Raw genomic sequence first — 24,933 nt, 5'->3', positions numbered from 1 at the left:
TATTTGGACCAGGGCTCTCACCGTCACTGCCTAAGGGCCCTGCACTCCTGCTTTACAGAGCAATCAAAACTCTCAATCTGGAGAGGGGTTTGGTGGGAGGCTTCCACAACTGTGGAGATCCCTGGCGGGCCCACCAAAAGTGTGGGGATCAGAAGTCAGCAGTAGCCGGAAGATCATTCCCCACCACCACCAAAAAAATGGGTCACTACTTGGCTGGGGACTGGAGTCCATTAATTCCCAAGCCATTAGATCCCAAGCCATCCCAGAGCATCAGGATATAAGGAGAGCCTGCTGGATCAGGCCAATGGTCCATCTTGTCCAATGTTCTGTTCCCAAAGTGGCCAAACAAGATGCCTGTGGGAAACCCACAAGCAGAATTTGAGTACAGAGAGTACTCTCCCCGCTTGTGGTTTCCAGTACAGTGGTACCTCAAGTTAAGAACCTAATTTGTTCCAGAGGTCCGTTCTTAACCTGAAACTGTTCTTAACCTGAAGCACCACTTTAACTAAGGGGGCCTCCCACTGCCGCTGCGTGATTTCTGTTCTCATCCTGAAGCAAAGTTCGTAACCTGAGGTACTATTTCTGGGTTAGCGGAGTCTGTAACCTGAAGAGTCTGTAACCTGAAGTGTCTGTAACCCAAGGTACCACTGTATTTAGAAGCACTGCTTCCTCTCACTGTGGAGCTACCAGTTCAGATTTCTCTGGTGCAACATTGAAGAGCTTTCAAGCAGATGTGGCTCCATTAGCTAGTGTGCTGGCCTGTGCACATTTTCGTTCTCCCCTCCGGCTTCTCGGCCCCACTTGTGCAGCCCATATGTGTGTGGTCTGGGGTGGCCAATCAATCTTTATTGCGGTCAAAGACCAGACGACAGAAATAACATCAACAACATGTACTGCATCAGCACCAAGAGGTGGACGTAGTAGACAAAATTAACAGTTCCCTATATACTTATTTACATTTATAAAAAACACTCCAGATAAAATCTATCATCCAGAGTTTGAAATCAGTATGCATTCACCGACCATCGCTATCACCACAGCCAGTCTTATTCTCGTTGCCACAAAACAGAATTTCGTGACAGGCCTGGTGATATTCAGATCTTTGTCAGCAAGAAGGTATTCAACATAAGTTTTCTCTGAGTGGCCAGGTAGTTCCTTTAATAATGGTTGAATTAGCTCCCACCGGGTATTGTGATATAAAAGGTAAAGGTAAAAGACCCCTGACAGTTAAGTCCAGTCGCAGAAGACTCTGGAGTTGTGGCGCTCATCTCGCTTTACAGTGCAAGGGAGCTGGCGTTTGTCTGTTCCGCAGACAGTGTTTCCAAGTTATGTGGCCAGCATGACTAAGCCGCTTCTGGTGAAACCAGAGCAGTGCACAGAAATGCTGTTTACCTTCCCGCCACAGTGGTACCTATTTATCTACTTGCACTGGCATGCTTTTGAACTGCTAGGTTGGCAGGAGCTGGGACAGAGCAACAAGAACTCACTCCGTTGGAGGGATTCGAACTGCCGACCTTCTGATCGGCAAGCCCAAAAGGCTCAGTGGTTTAGACCACAGCGCCACCTGCGTCGTGATATAGTGGGCAATATATATGCCCAATGGATTCAATCTCATCAGAATTAGATGGACATCATCTCTGTTCTACTGTGATATCATGGTATCTGCCCTCTAATAGTGGATTTGGGATGGTAAGGTTGCTATGGGGTGGTATTTGTTTAAAAAACATACTTCTGAATGCCTCAGTGTGTGTCCTTCATGCTTTTGGGTTGGGCCATTTTGGCTACATAGCCATCAGCACTCAACAACCTGTGTTTGTTATTAAAAAGAAGTTACGAGGTTTATGTTATATAGTGGAAGATATGTGCAAAGAACTATCCAGTATTTCATGTTCATCTTCCCCAGTAGGTCATTCTTTCCGTTTCTTGCCCATAGAATTCAGGTTATTAAAGAGAGTAATTTGTCTTGCCAGCCCCATGGCCACGCAAGAACTTGATTTCATGTTTTCTTTTATGCAAAGCCCATCCTATCCTGACTGCACCACATTTTGCCCTATGGACTAATTAAAACACCCATGTTGTTAATAAGTTCTGGCTGATTTTTTCATTTAACGTTGCAGCCTTCTCCTGCCTTGTAAATTTCAGTTGGAACGCTTGATGCCAAGTTAGAGGACATCAGTAATGTGATGTAATTTGGATTTCCCTGCGTCCAGTCCCAACAGGATACATGCACATAAGTACTGGTTATTAAGGACAAGACTAAGTCAATAAATCCAAGGGAGTCTTCTTTAAATAGTTAAATTGCTATAATTTATGCAGTGCCAAAGCCCAGACTTTCTTCTGGTTCTCTTAAAACTACTTTATTAATCTTAATTTATCCCCCACTTTATTAACCCTAATTTCAAACTGCATCTTAATAGAAGTAGTCAGTTGACCTAGAAACTATTAATGATGAAGCAGAACCTCGGAGAAATGTGTACAAGACAATCAGCCCGGAACTACTAATCAGTGCTGCTGACCTCATGTTCAAGACTGAAACCTAAAATGGGTATTTGGATGTGTTTTTTCTCAACTGGCCAGTCTGATGTTTATTTGGCGGGCGGGGAGGGGAGGAGAAGCTTGTTTAATTTGAGGCCGCTTGATGGGGTACGGCAAGGCAGCAGAAGGACCAAGCGTTGTGTGTGCCGCTCTCGGTAGTGCAAAATGTAGCAAGAGATTTGAGAGGCTTTTTGGAAGGTTGGGCCCATGGCAGAGGGGTGTGAAGGCATACTAATATTTCAGAGGAATGAATATATACTCCAGTTTGCTGTGCCAAGTTTCCCGTTACTAGTGAACTCTTTGGGGAGGGTTTATGAATGTCCAATTTGGGCGTGCTGAATTTATGCAGAGGGTTCTTATTACGCTGCCTCATCTAAAACAATTTGGCTACTTTAGCTCCCCCACCCTACCCCCCAGAACTGGCCAGCCTGCTCTGCTTTCCCAGCCATATCTCAGAGCAATTACAACCAAGGTGATTAGCTGGTTGTAATCTCAGACCCTCCAAGTGTCCCTATTTTCCAGGGACGTTCCTGATTTAGAGAAGCCGTCCCAGTTTCTGATTTGATCCCAGAATGTCCCACTTTCCCTTAGGATGTCCCTATTTTCATTGGAGAAATGTTGGACGGTATGGAGTTCTCTGACACCCCCCCCGAGCCGTCTGATGGCAATCCTGTATAAGGAAATCTTTTCAATGTTTAATGTTTTATTATGTTTTCATATATGTTGGAAGCTGCCCAGAGTAAGATGAGTGGAGTATAAATAGTAAAATTATTATTATGGAATAGGGCAGTCCCTCTGATAAATGTTGGCATGTAAGCAATCTCTCCTTCCTACCCATGGTGGGTATGTCACACTTTAAAGACACCAATGGCCTAATCCTATCCATTTTTGCTCAGAAGCTAGTCCAGACAGATTTTAAAATAGGATTTACTTCCAAGGAAATGTGCTCGAAGTGAGACAGAACAAAGGAAAGAACGGGGAAGTGTGTCACATATTTAATTCTCAAAAGTCGCGTGTGTGTTTTAGGGAACCCAGCAGATTCAAAGCGCAGGTGAAAACTACTGTATCCCGAGGCAGTTTTAATTTACATAGCCAACCCTTACTCAGCAGAGTACCATAAGTAGTGGAGATATTGAAGCCATAGATGGGTCACATTTCCTGAACAATTTGTCATACATAGTGTGGGCCCTAACAAGCTTTCCCTATCAGACACCTGGTGTCATTACTCTTATTTCCACTGCATTCGGTGCTACAAAAAAAACCCCCATGCATTAGTCTCGCAAGTGAAGTGGTGAACACAGTGCACAGCCGTCTTGTTTTCTTGATGCAGATACAGGAACCGTTTTGTTCTTTCTTCGTCTTCTGTCATGGCATCAACACCATATTGTGTGCTTCCCCTCCTCCCTCCAATAAGCATCAACATGCTAGACCAGACCCAAATCCAGCTGGCCTGCCATCCTGCTTCCAGCAGCGGTCAGCCACATGCCTCTGGGAAGTTCACAAGAAGGGCATGAGCCACTACTGGTTGTTTGGATCCAGCACCTGCTATTCAGGGGTATCTGTCTCTTGACTTTCCATGAAACTATTGGGGCTAATAGAAATGGAAATCTGTGCAAACCCCCCCCCCCCCGCAAAGATAAAGATCTGTTGAATTGACTGCAGAGTCCTCTTTGGTTGGTTTCCTCTTCTAGAGAGTGTGGGCAAGCATGGGTGCCAACTTGAATAAAATACAGACCCTCCAAGTGTCCTTATTTTCCAGGAACAGTCCCAGATTTACAGACACCGTCCCAATGTCTGATTTGTTCCTGGAATGCCCCACTTTTCCTTAGGACGTCCCTATTTTTACCAGAAAAATGTTGGAGGGTGTGGCAGGATGTCCCTATTTTCATTGGAGAAATGTTGGAGAGTATGGAGTTATCTGACGCCAGAGCCATCTGCAGGCAGCTCTGTAGAGGGATGTCAGATGGTTGGGCTTTAAATACTAAAATTATTATTATGGAATGGGACATCCCTATTTTCATCAGAGAAATATTGGAGGTTATGCAAAATATTGAGGGGGAAGGTAAGGCCCGCCCATATAATCAGTCATAAGTTGTGGCACACACAAACCATTTGAATGACCATGGCCATGAACTTCGGGGGGCCCAGCCCCCTCAAATGTTTCATTGGGGGTGCTGAAGGGACCTTGGCCCTAGGTGTTGGCTCCCATGTGAGGCTCTCATGAAGGTTAAAGGATCGTGATATGTATTTTCTCTTGGGCCCATTACCACCCCACCTCCATATTTCTTGCTGGTACCCCTCTGAATTGTACTGGTGGTAACCCCCGTCAGAGCATGAAGGCTGGGCTCAGATACTACTGGTAGATTCCCTTCCAGCCTCAGCTGTCTTAAGAGCTTGTATCTGGCTGAGAACTTTTTCCTGGCAGTTTGAGGGCAGTGTGTCCCCACTTTGGGTTGGCACTTCTGCCCCCCCCAACCTATTTTGCAGGGGTGGGAACTCCCTGTTCAGCTCCTACTCCACCACTAGCTACTTTGGCCCCAAGGCAGGATTATCTTCTGTTTCACCAGGAACAGATTCAAAACATTCAGGATTCCTTCAGAACTTGCGTTACTCTTGCTAGTTACTGGACCAAAGGCATCAATCAATTACTTGCCGTGGTTAATTGATATTTTGAGGATCAGGCTTGATTTCACTCTAGCTCTCTTCAAGGTCTGAAAGCACAGGTAAGTGACAGCGAATTAACAGTTTGTTCACAGCTTAAAATGGAATTTTGATTTATTGAAAATGCCATATGGGCTATCAAAGGTTGCACCGTTGCCCGAGAGGCTGCCTCTCACTTTTTAACTTTCCATCCTTCTCCACTCATTTTTCCTCATCTTAGTGTATTTTTGTAGGTTGATTTTGACCAACAAGAGTAGCTTTTTAAGGCACACCTTCCCCTAATACATGCATATATATTTTTTGATATATATATTTTTGGTTGTATCACCAAATTCAGAGAAGTGCAAATTTGGAAGTGTTAGCTGTCTTCCAAGCTCACATTTTATTTCAGGAAATGAGGTAGGTCCATATTAAAATGCAAACCAAATTTCTCCCCCCACACCTAGCCATAGGCCGAGAAGGGATGAAGCAGAGTGAGGCAGGTTAGAGGCATTACTGAATGCTGAAATCATCGGTTGTGTCATGTTTATTATTTTTGTAAAATCACATAATTATTGAGGGGGGCATGGATTTACCCCCAAATCTTGGTCAAGCCCACACCAGAGCTGTAAACCACATGCTGTGTATGCCATAGGAGCCATCTCCTAGGGGCTGAGGGCTCTTTCCCCCCAATAAAATATTTGAGGGGCCCCCAAAGTCAATGGGCATTGCCATTCAAATGGTGTATGTGTACGGTGGCATGTGATTGATTATGCAAGGCGGAGCTTACCTCCCCCCTCCCAAAATTTTATTCAAGTTGGTAAGGTAAAGGTAAAGGACCCCTGGACAGTTAAGTCCAGTCAAAGGTGACTATGGGGCTGCGGCGCTCATCTTGCTTTCAGGCCAAGGGAGCAGGCGTTTGTCGACAGACAGCTTTCTGGGTCATGTGGCCAGCAGCACTAAACCGCTTTAAGTGCAACGGGACACTGTGACGGAAGCCAGAGTACACAGAAACACCGTTTACCTTCCTGCCACAGCGGTACCCATTTATCTACTTGGTTGCTTGCTTTCGAACTGCTAGGTTGGCAGAAGCTGGGACAGAGCAACGGGAGCTCACCCCGTCACGGGGATTCGAACCACAGACCTTCCAATCAGCAAGCCCAAGAGGCTCAGTGGTTTAGACCACAGCATCACCCGCATGCACACAGAAGTCACCAGGGTTCAATCCCTGCCCATCTAAGACATGTGCAAAACTCCTCTTTGGCCGTTTTCACACCAAGCACTTAAAACAGTATAAAGACCACTTTAAACACTCATGGCTTCCCTCAGAGAATTCTGTGAGCTGTTGTTTGTTAAGAGGCCCCTACTCGCCACACAGAGTTATAATTCCCCATGAAGAGGCATTGACTGTTGACCCACTCCAGGGATTGTTTAAAGTGGTATCGTAGTGTTTTAAATGTATAATGTTGATGTGGTCTTTGAAACCCTGGAGGGCTGCTGCCTGTCAATCAGATGGGCTCAAGTTCTGGGCCCGGTGCACATACTATTCCCCCACAATGCCTTTCTTCCTTAGGGCAACAACTATTGCACCCAGGGCAAGAGCTTGGAATTTCTGCCTGAGGGCTCCCAAGTCCTTTATGCAAACCCAGATGAAAACTCCCAGTGGAATAAAGAAATGCATTAGGATGGAGTGATTTAATGAATGGATAATAAAAGCCAAATACTATCATTTGTAGTTGTACACTTGAAGGGGGTTTGGCTGATACTGTGTTTCACTCTCTCTCCCCCCCCCCCTTTACAGTTTTTTTTTAAAAAACCCAACAAAATCAGAAAGATGCACAATGCACATTTTTATAAGGGCTTCTCAAAGGACGTAAATATATGGTTGCTGACATTTTGCCTCTAAGGACCCTTTTGAACACATTATCTCCAGAGCGTTGCTCCAATCTGACTGTTTAAAATAGAATAAGTTGGGAAAACTCCCTTCAATGTGTTTTCAATTGCAGATCGTGGCACTTTCATCCAACAATTTTGAGGAGATAACTTTTAATTACAATAATAAGAACCACATGGGCAGTTGATTGATGCAAACCTGATGTGTTCTCTTACTTTATTAATCTTTTTAATTAGAGTCAAAAGAATGTTTTATCTGTCGGGAAGGAGACGAGATGGGCCGTGACGCTCTGCTGCACTTCTGTGACTGCAAAAACTTGATTGCTCACCAGAAATGTCTTTTAACTTGGATACAAAAGGTAAGGGAACTGATGCAGAATATGTCCTTCCAGTTCAGCATCTTTGGTCTCTCACTCTTCCTGCGACAGTGTACGTCAGCATCTTACTGTGTGGGGATAACACTATGGTTGGCCTTCCTTGTCTTCATTTGCAAAAGGGCTCTTGCTTGCGATTTTTCAGAAGTTCTCTGAATATATTATTCTAGAAATACCTTTGGGAAGGACCATTGGAGAGGACTCCACCCCCCACCCCACCCCGCTGGAGAATATTCAGCGATAACCCTTCCCACTGAATAAGGTGATTTTGATATATATATTTTAACCAGCCCTAGTTATAGCACACAAGCATGGGTTTATAATCTTGGTTCCAGGATATGGCCTGAAGGTTTGTGAGGCTTGCTGAAGCCAGGTGGGTCTGATCACAGTCTGGATGGATGACTGCTGTGGAACCATGTGTAGGGTACCACCATGGGTTCCATGATGGGAGAAAATAAGTAAATACAAGTGCTTAGCCTTATACTTAAGTTGATATTTTCTGGATAACACAGTTGGTTAAAGCAGGCTGCTGATAATCTTACTCGGCTACGAGTGATCACCAAAGGAGAAGAAGGAGAAGAAGACAGCCTAGATGTGTAGCAGTTGAGTTTCCACTGAGCTGAGTTTCATTGGTCATTAGGAAAGAAAATGTATGTAGCACCTAATCACAGGCATTGCTACATGATGTGGAGTCTGAATTCAGATGCTATCTAGCATCCAAATGCAAAGTATTCAAACACAGAAGAAAATTTAATGTTGTGTAGCTTATTTGTTTGTTTGCTTACATTTATGAATTGCTTCCTATGAAACATCTCCAAACAATTTTGCAATAAGAAACCCCAGCAAATTCTCCTTCAGGCGTTCAGATTCCAGACCATTCCTATTGTGTGTGTGTGGGGGGGGACTTGCCGCATCACCACATCACAAGACAACTCTTTCTCGTTGTGCTTGGTGATCATTGGTTCCATTAGCAGTTAGCCAAAAATGAGTATCATCAGGATGTGGGGTTGTTGGGTACAATGGATGAGCATCCCATAGCTCCCTGCATTAGTATCCCTGCAAATGCAATATTTTGTTAGGAAAGTCTCAAGATCAAGCTATAAATAAGTGAGATGTTGACTTGGAAGAGGTTTTTAGAACTCCCTCCCCTAATTTGAAACACATGTGGCAAATATTCAGTATCAGCACTACTTAATATGTTCACAGACCCAGGACTACGTCTCCTTTTTTTTCATGGAATTGATTTCCCCAGTTCCCCAAAGAGTTCACAAACCTAACGTTATAATTTAGGCTCTATTATTTGGAGTGGTTTCCCTTTTGTGCCAGAACAGGAAGCCGGTCTGGTGGTCAAATTGCTAAATGCAACGTGATAGTCCCCATCTTTTGTTAGAATTGACCGCGGTTATTTGTTACGATTTTGTGTGATGCCGGCAATGGAGCAGGCGGAGGGCTGTGATTCTGAGCATGTTTCGTAAGCGAAATGAAATCAAGAAATAACTTCTGGTCAAATGTGCTTAAAAGTGTCTAACTTGCTTACATTCTCGGTGAGCTTTGTAATGGGGCATAGCTCAGGAGCAGAGCACAGGAACGAAATCCCTGCACACACCAGAATAGTGAGACGGGGCACAAGAAGACTGGGGAAACTTATTTATTTAATTTACTTACGATAGTATCCACAATGTTAATGTGCATGGGGGCTTTAGTTTCTACCATTCTGGGGACACCTGACATAGATAGGATGAACCTAACCCAGCTCTCAGTTGGCAAAAGTAATATCCTAAGCAACTTAGCACCAGGCTGCTGAAAGGAAGACCTTGCCTCCATACATCTCTGCTAGGCAACTGCCTAACTCAGATGGAGCACTGCTTAGACTACTGCGCACACCCCAGAGGTGTGCTTCGTATGTCCTAGAAATTGAGCTTTTAGTGTTGCAGCTCCAGCCCTCTGGAATTAGTTGTTTGTTTCTTATTTTTACTAGTCTTATTCTTATTTATTAGTTGCGTTTTTGCACTCGAGTGTCCCAGAGTGACTGAAACAATGAAAAGAGAAAGAACAAAAACATATAAAAGATATTAAAAGGAACAAGTCATACCCACCCCACTTAAAGGATGGGCACAACAAAGGCCACTGACATATCTAGCTACCCTCCCAATTAAAAAGCCTGGGTTATTAAGAATGTTTTTGCCTGGCATCTAAAAACAGGCAGTGATAGGAGAATGCAGGGAATTTTGATAGGTGGGTTTTGCACCTTTCTTGAGTGTTTTTGCCTGGCTGAAATGTGCCTTTGAACCCTGATAATGTACGTTTGTTTGTTTATTTGCTTGCTTGCTTGGGTGGAGGGTGGAGAGGTATGTATGTGCAAAGGTAGCATTGACATGAGTTGTTCTATCCAGTTTTGCCTGTGGCCCCACCCATCAGTGCCCACAAGGAAATGTGGCTCTCACAGAAGCATCATTTTGGTGCTTTAGAGATGATGTGCATTTTAAGGAAGAACATGGTAGAGCCTCCTTCGGCATGTACCACTTCCAAACGTAGGTGGGAGGATTCACATGTTCAAATGCTGCCCTATGCAAAAACAAAAACAAAATCCTTGTAGAATGAAAACTAGGATACCGAGGTGAAAGCCAGGCCTGGCTGAGAAATGCTAGCATTTGAGGCGAAAAAGGTTAAAACTATTCTTCCTTTCCGCAGGCATTTTTTTGGGGGGAAAGGAGAGCAGCCTTCAGTCCTGCAGTCCCCAGTCTCTATTCCGGTCCCAGGAGGGGCTGTTTCAAGAGTGACAAGATTAAATAACCCATCCATCACAATTTCCTGCATTCTTCCAGTCTTCTTCTTCCATCCCACATCATAGATTCAGGGCCAAGCCCGACGTGATGGTGACAGCCACTTTTGTTTGTTCAAGTGTCTGCACAGTTGATGTCTAAAGTGGGGAAATCGTCTAATTTTAACATCAAAAGGGGTGCAGAGATGAAAGGAGAAGAGCACTCCTTGCAGGCTGTCACCCCCCAGCACTCATCTCTCAGCCTGTCTCGCTTCCAGTAATGGAGTCTGGCTGATGGGGAGAGAGGTAGTGCAGGTGAGGATGAAACAGAGGAGCTCCCTTTAATGATGAAATTGGGCATTTCCACACACACACACACACACACACACACACACACACACAGGCACACTATTCTGTGAACCTCCACATGAACAGATGGTCATATGGGTCCAACCAGCATCCTTCTCCATTCCATCATCCTCTTTCCTGCAGTCAGATGCCTCTAGGAAGCTCACAAACAGGACATGAAAGCAATAGCTGTCTTCTCCTCTTGTTCCTCAGTGGTAGGTTGCCTCTAGCATCCTTTCCCCTCCATGAATTCATCCACTCTCTTCTCAGATCCATGCTAATCGGTGCCCTTCACTACATGTGGTGTTGAGTTCCAAAGTTTAACCACGTGCCTAAATTACTTCTTTGTTGCACTTGAATCTCCCACCACTCTGCTTCACCTGATGGCCCTGGGTTCTAGTATCATGAGACAAGGAGAAAAACATTTTTCTGTCCATAGGCAATGAGTGATGACTGCTACCATCAGACTTATGGTCTGCAGCTTTGAGCTTATCAAATGTCATTATCCTCAGGTGACCCAGGCTAGAGTTGAACTAAATGAGCTTCTCACGGGGCATGAGAGGAAAGTCTGTGATTGGCAGGGACAGAGCCCTTGAAATAGCAGTAAGAATAAGAGAGGCCCACTGCATTCTTGCCTCATGCCTTGCCAGCCTTGGAGACGCCAAACATAGTACTATTTCAAGATACAATAGACCCACAAGCCTAAGGGACAAACTGAGCTCTACGTTAAGCAAATTCCAAGTAGGCCTCTGACCTGAAGATCCAAGTGTATGATTCCCTCCAGAAGGAATTTGATCTATACTGAAACAGCGAATTCAGTATTGAGAGTCTGTTGGATTTGAAATTCATGACATGTCGTATTGAGCCAGGAACTCCTGGAACACAATGGCTGCTGTTTTGTGCTGGGCATGATGGCACTGTCATGTATGTTGTGGTCTTTCGGCCAAATGTCTATTTCTGAAAAACTGGAGAAAGTCCAAACCTCCCTGTGAAGAAGACTGGGTTGAGGATTTATAAAATTTAGCGACTAATGGGGGAAAAAACAAAACATTTTTGGTCATGGAGATGCATTGGAAAGTAGCGCCAGTGTTCAAGGAAATTGTAGCATGTGTGCAAGGCTGACTGCTAGTGCAACAAGACTCTCCTTCTTCTCCTCCCAGAGCATGTTCCTGCTCTCCCCAAATATGCTCCAGTGGGTTGGAGTAAACTCCAGAACAGATTCAGGGTTCAAGCAAATGTGGGAGGAAAGAAAGAAGAAATCCTTGCACTGACAGAATCTTAACCTTAGTGCTATGTTGAACACAATCCTATGATAGGGTTGCCAAATTTCAAAAAGTGAAAATCTAGACACAAATGTTTTTGAGCTTTTGAGTTGTATGGCAGCCCTACCTATGTGTTCCTTAGCTTGTAGTGGAGATGTATCCAGCTAAGTTACGCAAGTGTTTTCCTCTTCTCCCTCCCTCTGAATAAATATTGACCATTTGGGGGGTGATGTGGATGGGCTTAGCTTGACAGATGAGCAAAGATAAGCAGACTCTTTATTAATGCTCTACATTTTACATAGGTTTATAACGGTATCGGTTTAGTTTGGGATCCGCCTTTATTTATGAGCTGAAATTGTTTAGTGCACTGAAATGCTGATGCAAATCTTAATGCATCTTCCTACCTGATATGGTTTATGTACAAATAGCTTCTGAGCATTTAGATTTCTTCTCATTTATTTCCACAGGAGGCTTGGGGGGAATTTCTACTACGTTTTACAAAACAGGTTCTGTGTTTGTGAATCGGTCATTGCAGGGATGGGCAGCTACCTACTGCCCACCATGACCTTGGCACCACAGAAAAGAGTGGGGCTTGTGCAAGAACTGGACTGGAAGAAATGTAGCAACAGACCCTCAGATACCTATGGAGAAATTTCCCCTTGCCAAAGTGATGATCACCAAAGGGGCAGGGAAGATTTCTTCCACATTTGCTTCTCTAGGGGCATAACTAATTGCTGTCCTCATAACTTTGAAGCAAGTGAATACAAACCTGGGACCAGGGCCGGCCCACCCAGAAGGCAAGGTGAGGCGACTGCCTCGGGCAGCAGGATCCCCAGGGGCGGCAGATTTGGCCTCCAAGAAATGCATTGCCCAGTGTTGCCTGCTGCTGCTGTAGCAGAAACAATGGCTGCAGCATGTTCCTTGGATGGTGGATCTGCAGTGTCCTTAGCAGCCCCTCGCATATCGCCTCTTGGAGAAATGGAGGTGCTGCTGATCTCCTCCACCCCCCTTGTTCCTGATGCAGATCTTCACTTACCCCTTCTTCCCTGGTTGTTGGGTGGGCACCATTTTATGGTTCACCTCAGGAGTCAAAATGTCTTGGACCAGCCTGGGGCTGTTGTGTATTCAGGACTGGCTCCCTCACAGTGACCTTTTGAGTGTGCAGTATGGACATTCCATGTGCATCTTGGGGGATAGAATTCAGGAGTAGCCAACATGGCGGCCTCTGGATATTGAGGACTACAACTCCCATCAGCCCCAGCCAGCATGGCTGATGGTTGGAGGTAATGGGAGTTGTAGTCCACAACAACAACAACAACAACAACAACCACATTGGCTACCCCTGAAAGAGACGTTCACATGCTAAGATTCAGAAGCCTGTAACAGGTGCATAAGACTAGAACCATACTACCAGTTTGGTTAATTGAGAGTTCTGCCTAACCCAGTTCCTGGATTGCGTGACTTGGAAATATACTCTAGTAAGACAGCATATGATCTTAAAGAGTTAAACAGAAAAATCCATAGGAAAATTAAAAATGTGCTTCAGTCTGTCACCCTCAGCATGAGGATGTATGGGGAAAGTGTTTCAGGGCTTGCTTCATCCTCAGATTCCGAGAAGGGTGTCTTGGCAAAGATTTCTACACACGTGTTTGTCATATCTAACTTATTAAGCAATTGCATTTAGTAATAATGACTGTAAATTAACCATCTGTCAAAGATAAGAAATGTCTGACTTAACCCTCGGGCTGCCGCAAATGCATTTGTACGATGCCCACAACATTGCGATGGTTGCCAAAAGGGAAAAATGGCAGCAGACCAAAAACTCACAGAGGAGTATGCATTCCTTTGTGCAAATTGTTGGTGGTTTCTTTTTATTCCTCTCCCCCACCCATTTTTGGCCAAACTTTAGCTGTAAGGAGCTGTTTTGTTTTGTTTTATGTTTTGGAGATTAGCTTAACGGTAAAACGGAATGTATGTTTCTGTGTGAGAAGTGTCAGAAGCACACAGAGAAGTGTCTTTCAGCCCTCCCTCCCAAATTGAAATGGTAGTTTAAAAAATGTAAACCAATATGTTGTCTGCCTTGGAAAGGGCTGCTGGAGATTTATAAAGCTGTCTTCCTAAAATCCAATCGTCTTCTTTCAGCTCCTGGTTTACACAAGACTATCACATACAGTCGTACCTTGGATCCCAAACGCCTTGCGAGTCAAACATTTTGGCTCCTGAATGCCACAAACCCAGAAGTGACTGTTCCGGTTTGTGAACGTTCTTTGGAACCCAAACGTCCGACATGACTTCTGCGGCTTCTGATTGGCTGCAGGAACTTTCTGCAGCCAATCAGAAGCCGTGCCTTGGTTTCCAAACATTTTGGAAGTCGAACAGACTTCCAGAATGGATTCCTTTCGACTTCTGACGTACCACTGTATTTTTACTTCTGATATGATTATAATGCTCCCGATGGGTTACGCTGTAGGGAAGCATTGCACTCCCTAGGTATGGGCAGCAATGTGAACTGTGTTAAAAGCAGCCGTGTTTTCAAATCCTGGTTAATTGGGCAATCCTGGTTAGTCTTAACTACAGTAAATGCTTATACAGTGGTACTTCGGGTTAAGTACTTAATTCGTTCCGGAGGTCCGTACTTAACCTGAAACTGTTCTTAACCTGAAGCACCACTTTAGCTAATGGGGCCTCCTGCTGCTGCCACGCCGCTGGAGCACAATTTCTGTTCTCATCCTGAAGCAAAGTTCTTAACTTGAAGCACTATTTCTGGGTTAGCGGAGTCTGTAACCTGAAGCGTATGTAACCTGAAGCGTATGTAACCTGAGGTACCACTGTATTGAAATTGACATGGTTTGGAACAATGATGTAATACTGTGGACAACTGCATCTGCACAAACCATATATCAAGAGTGGGGGACCACTTTAAGTCCAAGGACTTCAGGCAGTGATCTCTCACAGTCCTACCTGGAGATGCCCTGATTTAAATGTGGGACCTTCTGCGTGCAAAACAGAGGCTCTGCCATCGAGCTGTAGCCCTTCGTTCATCATGCTTTTAGGAGCTGTCTGCTTGGTCATTGACTCAACAGTACTGGTGTACAGCTTGTGTAGCACTAAAGGTAAAAGGTAAAGGACCCCTGAACGTTTAAGTCCAGTTGAAGGTGACTATGGGGTTGTGGCACTCATCTAGCTTTCAAACTGAGGGAGCTGGTGTTTGTCCACAGAGAGCTTTCCAGGTCATGTGACCAGAATGACTAAACCACTTCTGGCACAGTGGAACACCATGACAGAAACCAGAGCACATGGAAACACCGTTTATCTTCCCACCACAGTGGTACCTATTTATCTACATGTACTGGCATGGTTTCGAACTGCTAGGTTGGCAGGAGCTGGGACAGAGCAAAGGGAGCTCATTCCATTGTGGGGATTTGAACCTACGGCCTTCTGATCAGCAAGCCCAAGAGGCTCAGTGGTTTAGACCACAGTGCCACCTGCACCTGCCTGTAGCACTGAGGAGCATGAAGGAACCCCCAATTTTGAATTGTGCCCAGTTTTGCAGTTTGATTGCAGCCACACAGGAAGCCAGGAAGTTCTCTTGCTTCTTCTCAGGCAGCTGGCCTTTTATTTCCTTGAAATGTAGGTGGTCACTGTGCGTCGATGGCATTTTTTCTGCTCTTCCTACATCTGGGACTTGCCTCTGACCCTCACACCCAACCCAGGGAATAAAAATGGCTCCCATTCTGTTGGCCACATGGCACTTTTAACTGTAAACAATATTGGGCTATCACATTAGAATCTGCCAAGAGCCAAAATCGCTGAAACATCACCGGGTCTATTCAAACCAGCTCATTCCACCTTCTCGTACATTTGGGAGAATTAAGCAGCTCTCTGTGGAAATAAGCATGTCAGCAAACATGTGCATAAAATCAGAAGCAAAATGAACCTGATGCACCAATCCAGAGCTGGAAGATGTTTGACAGCATAAATGGGAGCCAGTTCTATTTGCTGATCAATACATGCAATGACCTTGTGCATTTAGAACAATGCAAGCCTGCAGGAAGCAGTAGGCCCCATCTAGTGATGGAAAAGACATGATGCCTGTAGAGAGCTGAGTGTACGGACATCTACTAATCAGTAGAGGTGAGCAAGGTTCAATTTGTTGTATCTTTAGTTGTGGGACTGGGGAAATGAAGGGACAGTCCAATATTAAAGGTAAAGAAAGGGACCCCTGACCATTAGGTCCAGTCGTGGGCGACTCTGGGGTTGCGGCGCTCATCTCGCTTTATTGGCCGAGGAAGCTGGCGTACAGCTTCTGGGTCATGGGGCCAGCATGACTAAGCCATTTCTGGTGAACCAGAGCAGCGCACGGAAACGCCGTTTACCTTTCCGCCGGAGCAGTACCTATTTATCTACTCGCACTTTGACGTGCTTTCAAACTGCTAGGTTGGCAGAAGCACTGAGGACTGAGCAACGGGAGCTCAACCCATCGCGGGGATTCGAGCCGCAGACCTTCTGATCAGAAAGTCCTAGGCTCTGTGGTTTAACCCTCATCACCACCCGCATCTCTAGTCCAATATTAGTGTGTCCATATTACAGATGGGGAGTGAGGCTGAGAACCAGAGCTATCCAGCAAGTTTGTGGCTCAGCAGAGATTGGAACTAGGCACTTCAAATTGAACATGCTCTTAATTATTAAGTCGCATTAGTCCGAAACAAAAATACCTTTCACTTACTCCCTTGAGCACCCAATGAGTCTCTGTGGTTTTTATTTAATGATTTTTAGTCATGCTGCTTCCTTATTCATTCATTGAGGGAAAGAGCATCAACCAATCAGAGCCAAAACTTTTGAAAGCTAGCATTTGGGCATCAAGAAGAAGCATATTTTGCCAGCTGGAGTACTTTTTGCAAGTTTGTGACCCATGTCTCATGGCCATAGTTCCCAAAACTTGTAGTTCTTCTTGAGCAATGGGTCCTATCTTCCAAACAGAAGGTCCCTTTCATCAAATCAATGTGCTGGCCTCACCACCATCTGAGAGAATTGCATATAAAGTGTCCATTATTCACAGAGTCATATTGTAGAGTTGGATGGGACCCCAAGGGTCATCTAGTCCAACCCCCTGCAATGCAGGAATCTTGACTCAAGCATCCATGACAGATGGCCACCCAACCTCTGCTTACAAACCTCCAAGGAAGGAGAGTCCACAACCTCTTGAGAGAGACCATCCCACTGTTGAACAATGGACCCTGTCATGCTGCCCAGCTTCAGTCAAAAAGAGACCAAGCACTCCTGTATTTTCAATACATTTTTTTAAAAAAAAAAATCATACGGATTCGTTTTTCTTTTCCTGTAAAGCATCATTCTAGAACAAGAATAAACACATTTCTATATCTTACACCTATCCATGATGTTGTTGTTGTTTTACCTATTGTAAGCCAATATGAATGCATTAAAAGGTCAGGATATGTTTGGAATGAGTAAATAAAAATGTCCTTAACCTTCTGCCCGCCTCTTCCACCATTGTTATATTCCAGTGTGATCAGGGAATGACCGCGATTGGACTATGCGAGCAAACTTGGTTTTCAAAGGAGCCTAATGCAGTCCCCAAGTTCACCCATTTACTTTTTCCTCTGTAAGTGAATGTTTGTTACTAAATATATGGAATAAAAGGTGAGGTGTTGTTTTTGAGGAAAATTATTGCAGTGAAAGAAAAATCTTCCATCACCTTGACTGTAGGTGAATAGGGGTCTTTGAAATACACAAAGCCTTCCTCAAACAATCTCTGCTAGTGTTCTTCTGTTCCATACATTTTAGAAACAGTTGAAGGTAAGACCAGGTGAGCCAGAATGCCATCACTGTAGAGTTTCTCCACTAAGAAACTTTTTTTTAAAGTATTTGCCTACCTCCTAATTAACTATCTATGAATGTGGCTGTGAATTGGGGATGTTGTTGCTGTCCTCCATCATTCACCACCATTCACTACAAACCGTGCCTTGCTATCTTGCTTGCTAGTTTTAAAAATGTCACTTCAGTAGGCCAAAGACTTAAAAAGGGAAGGGTTTACCCACTTTTTAGGCTTTTAAAAGAAATTACCATCTTCAGTGTGAGTGAAAATGCAGTTCGTTTCCGCCCCCCTCCTCAGTGTCAGGAACTAACAATGGAGAAAGATAGCTGACTCATGGGACAGAACGAAGAACTTCTGTGTTGTCATTTTTTATTTCCACTGCAGTTGCTTCCGAAGTTTTAAAATGCAGATTTGAGCACTTCAAATGCTGTGAAATGGACAACTCCTCCTCAGTTCCTCAGTTCTTTACAGCTACTGGAGTCTGGCTATCCCCCTTTTGGCTGTAAAAATGAAGCTATGAGATCTGATTATGCTGTGCTAAGAATGTTTTACCTTACTTAGTGATGGACAATGTTGGAAAGGAACTATACAGGAAAAAACTGTTTCTCTGTATTGCAGTAGTAAATCATAATGCTTTTGTGTTGGCTTATCCTCGTGGCTACAATATAATACAAGGAACTCATATTTCAAAATTAGCTGAAGGTTTCTTTTCTCAGACCAGCTATACTTCCTTGTTTTGCCAGCCACACTTCCTTTGAGCAGCGATTTCTTAATGGATTCATCTATTAATTTGCAGACATCTAAGAGTATCTCTCGGGGGTTCCCCCCCTCCCCCCCCAATCTTGATGTTAGCAATACTTTGTGCACAAATATCCTTCTTGGATAGTCCAAAGCTGCATAAATGACTCTTTTAGCTTGATCCATCTCTTTTGATTAATCTCAGACATGTCTGTACACCGTAGGCAAACACCGCCTCACTGAAACAGTGAGCAAAATGCTACAGGGTTGAACCAGATACACCAAAGATGGGGAAATATATATTGGTATTGTTCAGGACTGCAGTTACGGAACTGCTTGATGTCAAAATAGCTGTGATCCATAGAAGTATAACAAATCGAAGGAGGTGCCAGTGTCCTATTTAATCAGTGAACCTCTAAAGCATTTTCAAACTAAGTAATTTGCCTGAAGCAGCGGTGAAGAACTGGGTGACCCCCAGATGTTGTGGAACTCCCATCACCCCCTGCCAGCATGCCCAATGGTCAGGGACGATGGGAGCTGTTGTTCAGCAACATCTGGAAAGCTACAGCTTCTGCATCCATACTTTGCTGTTTTCGAAGCAGTTACGAAACTTTTAATGCTGTGCCGTAAGAGAAAGCAAGCCCTGGTTGATCTGTTAGTTTGGATGGGTCCTTCACAGCCATATTTGGCTGGGGAAACCCAGCTAGATGGGCAGGGTATAAATTAATTATTAATATATATATATATATATATATATATATATATATATATATATGCTTTCGTAGATTTTCACGGGTACAGGAATGCAGGTTTTGGTGTCCTCGGGTGTCTTCCCGTGTAAAAGTTGGGGTGTCTAGGCGACGTTTCGATGAGGTCTCACTCGTCATCTTCAGGCTGGTGCTTTCGGCTTCTTGTTACTGGAACAGAGCGGGATCTCAATGTTTGAGTTCCTATAAATACTGTAGAGGGGGTGTGGTGTCTAGCCTCCAATGTTCTGGGCAGAGAGGAAGTTCCCAGGCTAGTGTGCCTTTTCTTCTTTTGTTCCTTAATTACTTGAGAGATACCTTGAGTGATTTCTTGAGTGATATCCTGAGTACCACTTAGGTGGGTCATTAGGTGTGGATTAGTTGCTAAAGTCTTTGTGTCTTGACCTCTTGAACTTTGTGAAGAGTTTTCCTGAGAAGATGGCTGTATTGCACTTAGTTGTGCTTTGGCTTGGCTTCGTGTATAGGGGCGAGCTGTGGTTTTGTGGCTTGTGTCAGCCAGATCTGTGTAGGGATTGCAGGGGGGTGCGGCATCCGGAGGTGCCACCATGGATTGGCTACTGGATGGTGTCAGTAATTCATCTGTGGAGAGGGTCTGGGTTTGGGTCTGGTGTGGTTGATTGGTGTTGGCGTTCTGTGTGCCTCTGGATCTGGTGTCAGTTTTTGTGGGGAGGGCTAATTTCCAGATGTCTGGCAAGCGGGATGTGTCGTCACGCTTGTTCATGTTGTGAGGGTGTTTCTCTATCTCAATGGCTTCCATGATTATTCTCTTGTGGTGATGTTCCGTGTTAAAGAGCAATTTGGAATCTGCAAAATTAATTTCGTGTCCTGTTTCTTTCATGTGTTGGAAAAGAGAAAACAATGGCATGGCCCTCCTTCCTTATATCAAGGGCACTACAGATAAAATTAGCAAAATCCTCCATAAACACAATATCAAAACAGCCTTTTGCACCAACCAAAAAATAGCCAATATCCTCAGAAACCCCAAGGATAAAATCCAGTTGGAAAACCAAGGGATCTATGAAATACCCTGCAAAGTCTGCCCAGCCACGTACATTGGACAAACAAACAGACGAATAAATGCACGTATCGCAGAACACAAGAATGCCGTCAAAAAAGAAGAAAAAACTTCCTCTCTTTTCCAACACATGAAAGAAACAGGACACGAAATTAATTTTGCAGATTCCAAATTGCTCTTTAACACGGAACATCACCACAAGAGAATAATCATGGAAGCCATCGAGATAGAGAAACACCCTCACAACATGAACAAGCGTGACGACACATCCCGCTTGCCAGACATCTGGAAATTAGCCCTCCCCACAAAAACTGACACCAGATCCAGAGGCACACAGAACGCCAACACCAATCAACCACACCAGACCCAAACCCAGACCCTCTCCACAGATGAATTACTGACACCATCCAGTAGCCAATCCATGGTGGCACCTCCGGATGCCGCACCCCCCTGCAATCCCTACACAGATCTGGCTGACACAAGCCACAAAACCACAGCTCGCCCCTATACACGAAGCCAAGCCAAAGCACAACTAAGTGCAATACAGCCATCTTCTCAGGAAAACTCTTCACAAAGTTCAAGAGGTCAAGACACAAAGACTTTAGCAACTAATCCACACCTAATGACCCACCTAAGTGGTACTCAGGATATCACTCAAGAAATCACTCAAGGTATCTCTCAAGTAATTAAGGAACAAAAGAAGAAAAGGCACACTAGCCTGGGAACTTCCTCTCTGCCCAGAACATTGGAGGCTAGACACCACACCCCCTCTACAGTATTTATAGGAACTCAAACATTGAGATCCCGCTCTGTTCCAGTAACAAGAAGCCGAAAGCACCAGCCTGAAGATGACGAGTGAGACCTCGTCGAAACGTCGCCTAGACACCCCAACTTTTACACGGGAAGACACCCGAGGACACCAAAACCTGCATATATATATATATATATATATATATATATATATATATATCGCAAATGTTTGGTAATATTTTCAGAGAAGTATATGCCCAGACGCCATGGTAAGCTATGTCTAACCAGACCAGGGCTGGATCTAGAAACATTAAAAAAAAAGTTTCAGCAAAACGCATTGTAAACCTCATAATGGGAAATCACGTTGGCGATAGATGGGACTCCACAGCGCCATATGGTGTCACAGTGTTATAGCACATTTAAAACGCTTTTTCTTTACTGAAGTAGCTGAGTCCCAGGCATCTCATCGCAACCCAAAGCGTTTCAGATAATGTTAGATATGTTACAGGCTGTGCTGTAGACAGCCTTTTGGCATCCACAGGGTGCAATGGTGTGACTTTGTACAGACTGACCCTGAAAGAACTGGCAGGGTGGTCCAACACATGGCCCAAGGAATGGCCTTGAGGCTTTTCTTTGAGACCCTCAGCAACATTTGATGTCAGCCCTCATGCTGCCTTCGCAAAGCTGGATAAGGAGGCCCTGGGCTTTGGGAATGCGACATGAAGGCTCAGACAGGGTCCTAGGGTCTTCCCAAAGCCTGGTTAGCACTTCCCCAGCTTTGGGAAGGAAGAGGAGGGCCTCCTGCCAGAGTCTCATGTCTCCTTCCCCAAACCTGGTGTGTTGCTTTGTTGGCTTTCGCATGGTAGCACGAGGAATGGGGAGGGGCATCAAATTTTGGCCTACGTCCCACCCATCCAACAAGGCAGTGTGCGGCCCACAGGTTCTGTGACAAAGTACCTCTTGCGGCCCACTTTGTATGAAAGTTGCACCGCCCTGCACTAGATTTTTTAAAAAGTTCCTATGGCAGAAATTGGGTCTTCAGAACCTCAGACCAATACACAGTAAAGGTCTGACCAAAACCTAGCTCTGTCAAACTTCTTCAAGAATGGTACTCAATTCTGGTGTCCATCTTTAACGTGGAGATATTATTAATTTGAAGTGGCAGACATCGTGACTGAGGCTGGTCTAACCACCAGCTGCTAAACATGTTGCTTGAAAAGAAGGGGTGATGTTGACTTGTGCAGAAAAAAATCTGTGTATGAGAATTGAAATTTGCCATCTCCTCCTCACCCCTGCAAACCCACCCACTGGACACCATCAGAATTCTCCTCAGAAGGCTGGAATACTCTTTGGACAATATAGGGACTGCAGGAGGAGAAGAGGAAATCCCATCATGCCCACTGGTGCAATGTTAGAATTTATCTGAAAAAATATGGTTTTGTGCTGCTGCTCTCTTGGGGGCCCTTTCTTGGTTGTCAAAAATGGCCCATAAGTACATTGCACCAATCCATCCTTAAACCCTAGAATAATTCTCTGGGTCTCTACTTTGTGTTTCTCCTCTTCCTTATTTTAGCATCCTTACTTTTCAGACCCAAGGACTTTGTGCAATTTCACAGTATTTCTTCTTATTAGGAAAAAAAAAGGCCTGATAAGGGTCAAGCTAGACAAGACGCTAAATGCGTCATTACAAACCACATCTATGGTTTGTTTGTTTTTAGAAAAAGAAAAGAATATCAGCAACTGCGAGGGAGGCCAATTTTCACTTGGATTGCAGTACACAAGGAGGGCAAGTTTAACCCCTTTCTCCCTTGTTACAGCTCTAGCAATAATTATAGCCCGGTTTCTCACAGTCTAGAATCAAAGCTCCCATTGCTATTGATTTGAGTGGGGTGGTTCCAACTGCAGTAAGGAAGGAAATAGCTTCCATTGGTCCTTTCCAACCAGCTGAAGTTCTGGGGTGTAAAAAACCCCCAAAGCCTAGGTGATGTCCTCTCCCTGCAATCCCCATGCCCCCCAATTTTTATCTGGGTGCTTCAGGTGAAAGTAGGGGAAGTCCCATTAGTCAAGCAGAAGTCCATTCAGAATCTACTATGCATGCAGAAGGTCTTATGTTCTATGTTCAATCCCTTGTGTCTCATGGTAGGCCTGAAAATGTCCCAACCAACGTAGACAATTCTGAGTTGTAGAATCATAGAACTGTAGAGTTGGAAGGGACCTTGAGGACCATCCAGTGCAACCACCTGCAATGCAGGAAAATCAGCACCATGCTCTAGCCAACTGAGCTAAGTTAGATGGGCCTGTGCCCCAACAGAGTATAATGCTCTTTCCTATGTTCCTATTGGGTAAAAAGTTAAAGGGACCCCTGGCCATTAGGTCCGGTTGCAGACGACTCTGGGATTGTGGCGCTCATCTCGCTTTATTGGCTAAGGGAGCCATGTGGCCAGCATGACTAAGCAGCTTCTGGAGAACCAGAGCAGCGCACGAAAATGCCGTTTACCTTCCTGCCAGAGCGGTACCTATTTATCTACTTGCACTTTGACGTGCTTTCGAACTGCTAGGTTGGCAGGAGCTGGGACCGAGCAACAGGAACTCACCCTGTCGCGGGGATTTGAACCGCCAACCTTCTGATCGGCAAGCCCTAGGCTCTGTGGTTTAGACGACAGCACCACCCTCCAAATGAATAATTTGAAGGAATCCTATAATTTAAAACACACACACACAGTGCCAGATGTGATTTGTGATGTCTTTCACATCATGCCCACTTTGGCCCTAATAAAGTAAGCTTAAGAGCTGAGCAGGGATTTGGACATCCAATGTCCAAAGCCTTTGTGCTGTCCCAGTGGGGACCACATTAGACACAATGTACACCCAGCTATCCCCATTCAACCTTTAAAAGGAAAGGGGGAAAGGCACAAATATTCATGCTCTTTCTCGTTTTTGCTGAGAGTAAATGATGAAAATGCTGTTTTAAATGAGACCGTGGAGGCCCCTGGGAAACATCATTTTAACTGTGCCAAGGATGCCTCTCTCTTTTTTTCCTTCTGCATTTCTTTATTAATAAAAACCACATTTTGTTTGCAAAACAAAACAGATTGGTCCAGTGGCACAAAACAATAATGCAGTGAAGGCGGTAGTTCATTAAACTGGAATACAGGGATTGGGTTACTAATTTGATGCTTTTAATTTCATGTTATAAATTACGTCCTTTCAGAAGGTAGAAGAAAAAATATTTCCCGTGACAATGGCTACCTGCAGACAGGAAGGTTATATATTACCCTGGAGAAATGAAAAGTTGAGGGAGTTGCGGGAGATTAGGCCTGCCGCTCAGATGGTTCCTCGGGAGCAAAAAGTAACGTGTGTGTATCAAGAGTAGCTTTATAAATACTCTTCATCAAATACAGAGTGCTTTCTTTGCTCTTTTAATAAGAAGTTTTATAAAGATGCTAGGTAGATGGTAGCTACCAAATTCAACATCACGGCTATGAGACAAACATGAAAAACAAACACAAAAGCATTATCAGTGGGAGAATCTACGAGAGGGTCATCCTTCATAAACCTTAAGTGTTTTCAGTTCATATTTGCATTATGTTTCCCAATGTCCATCCTCATCGGAATAAACAAGCCTTTAACTTTGGGCATAGGATTGTGGCCTCAAACCTATTTTCTTCATGTCTACTCTTACTGTTAAGGTCCTCCTTTCCCTCACAGGTCTGTTTAGTAAAATATCTCTAAGCACTATCAAACATATGGTGCAGACATATTTTCCCCCTTTCAATCAAGTCTTAGATACCCAAGTATGTGAGAGAGATTTCTCCAAAGTTCATATAGGGTGGTATTCAGCTAAGTTCTTCTCAGAACTGATCCACTGAAATGAACGCACATTAGTTAACCATACTGATTAATTTCAGTGGATCTACTCTGAGTAAAAGTTGAGTACCACCCAAAGGGTTGCGTCCAGCTACATTCTAATCAGGCACATTGAAATTAATGGGCCTCGGTTAGTCATAACTGTTA

General features: G+C 44.3%; 1 protein-coding gene and 1 long non-coding RNA gene across 4 annotated transcripts in view; both read left to right on the top strand.

The window, feature by feature from the left end:
• The window catches only part of LOC310846700, a 560,034-nt gene that overhangs the window by 342,006 nt on the left and 193,095 nt on the right, over nt 1-24,933 (top strand). The gene's annotated exons all lie outside the window — the stretch shown is intronic.
• LOC310846648 (uncharacterized protein) overlaps nt 1-24,933 on the top strand; it is a 246,588-nt gene that overhangs the window by 28,560 nt on the left and 193,095 nt on the right. For all 3 annotated transcript variants that reach the window (XR_014565411.1, XM_083743618.1, XM_083743617.1), the window contains exon 2: nt 7,306-7,427. Coding sequence is in view for 2 of the 3 variants with exons in the window: in XM_083743618.1 (XP_083599744.1) it covers nt 7,306-7,427 (122 nt within the window). In the remaining variant the exon portion in view is untranslated. The remainder of the gene's footprint in view (nt 1-7,305; nt 7,428-24,933) is intronic.

The sequence above is a fragment of the Podarcis gaigeae genome (assembly GCF_964106915.1).
Source record: "Podarcis gaigeae genome assembly, chromosome: 6".
Lineage (NCBI taxonomy): Eukaryota > Metazoa > Chordata > Lepidosauria > Squamata > Lacertidae > Podarcis > Podarcis gaigeae.
The sequence above is the reverse complement of the archived record's forward strand: the minus strand, read 5'-3'. Positions and strand labels throughout refer to the sequence as shown.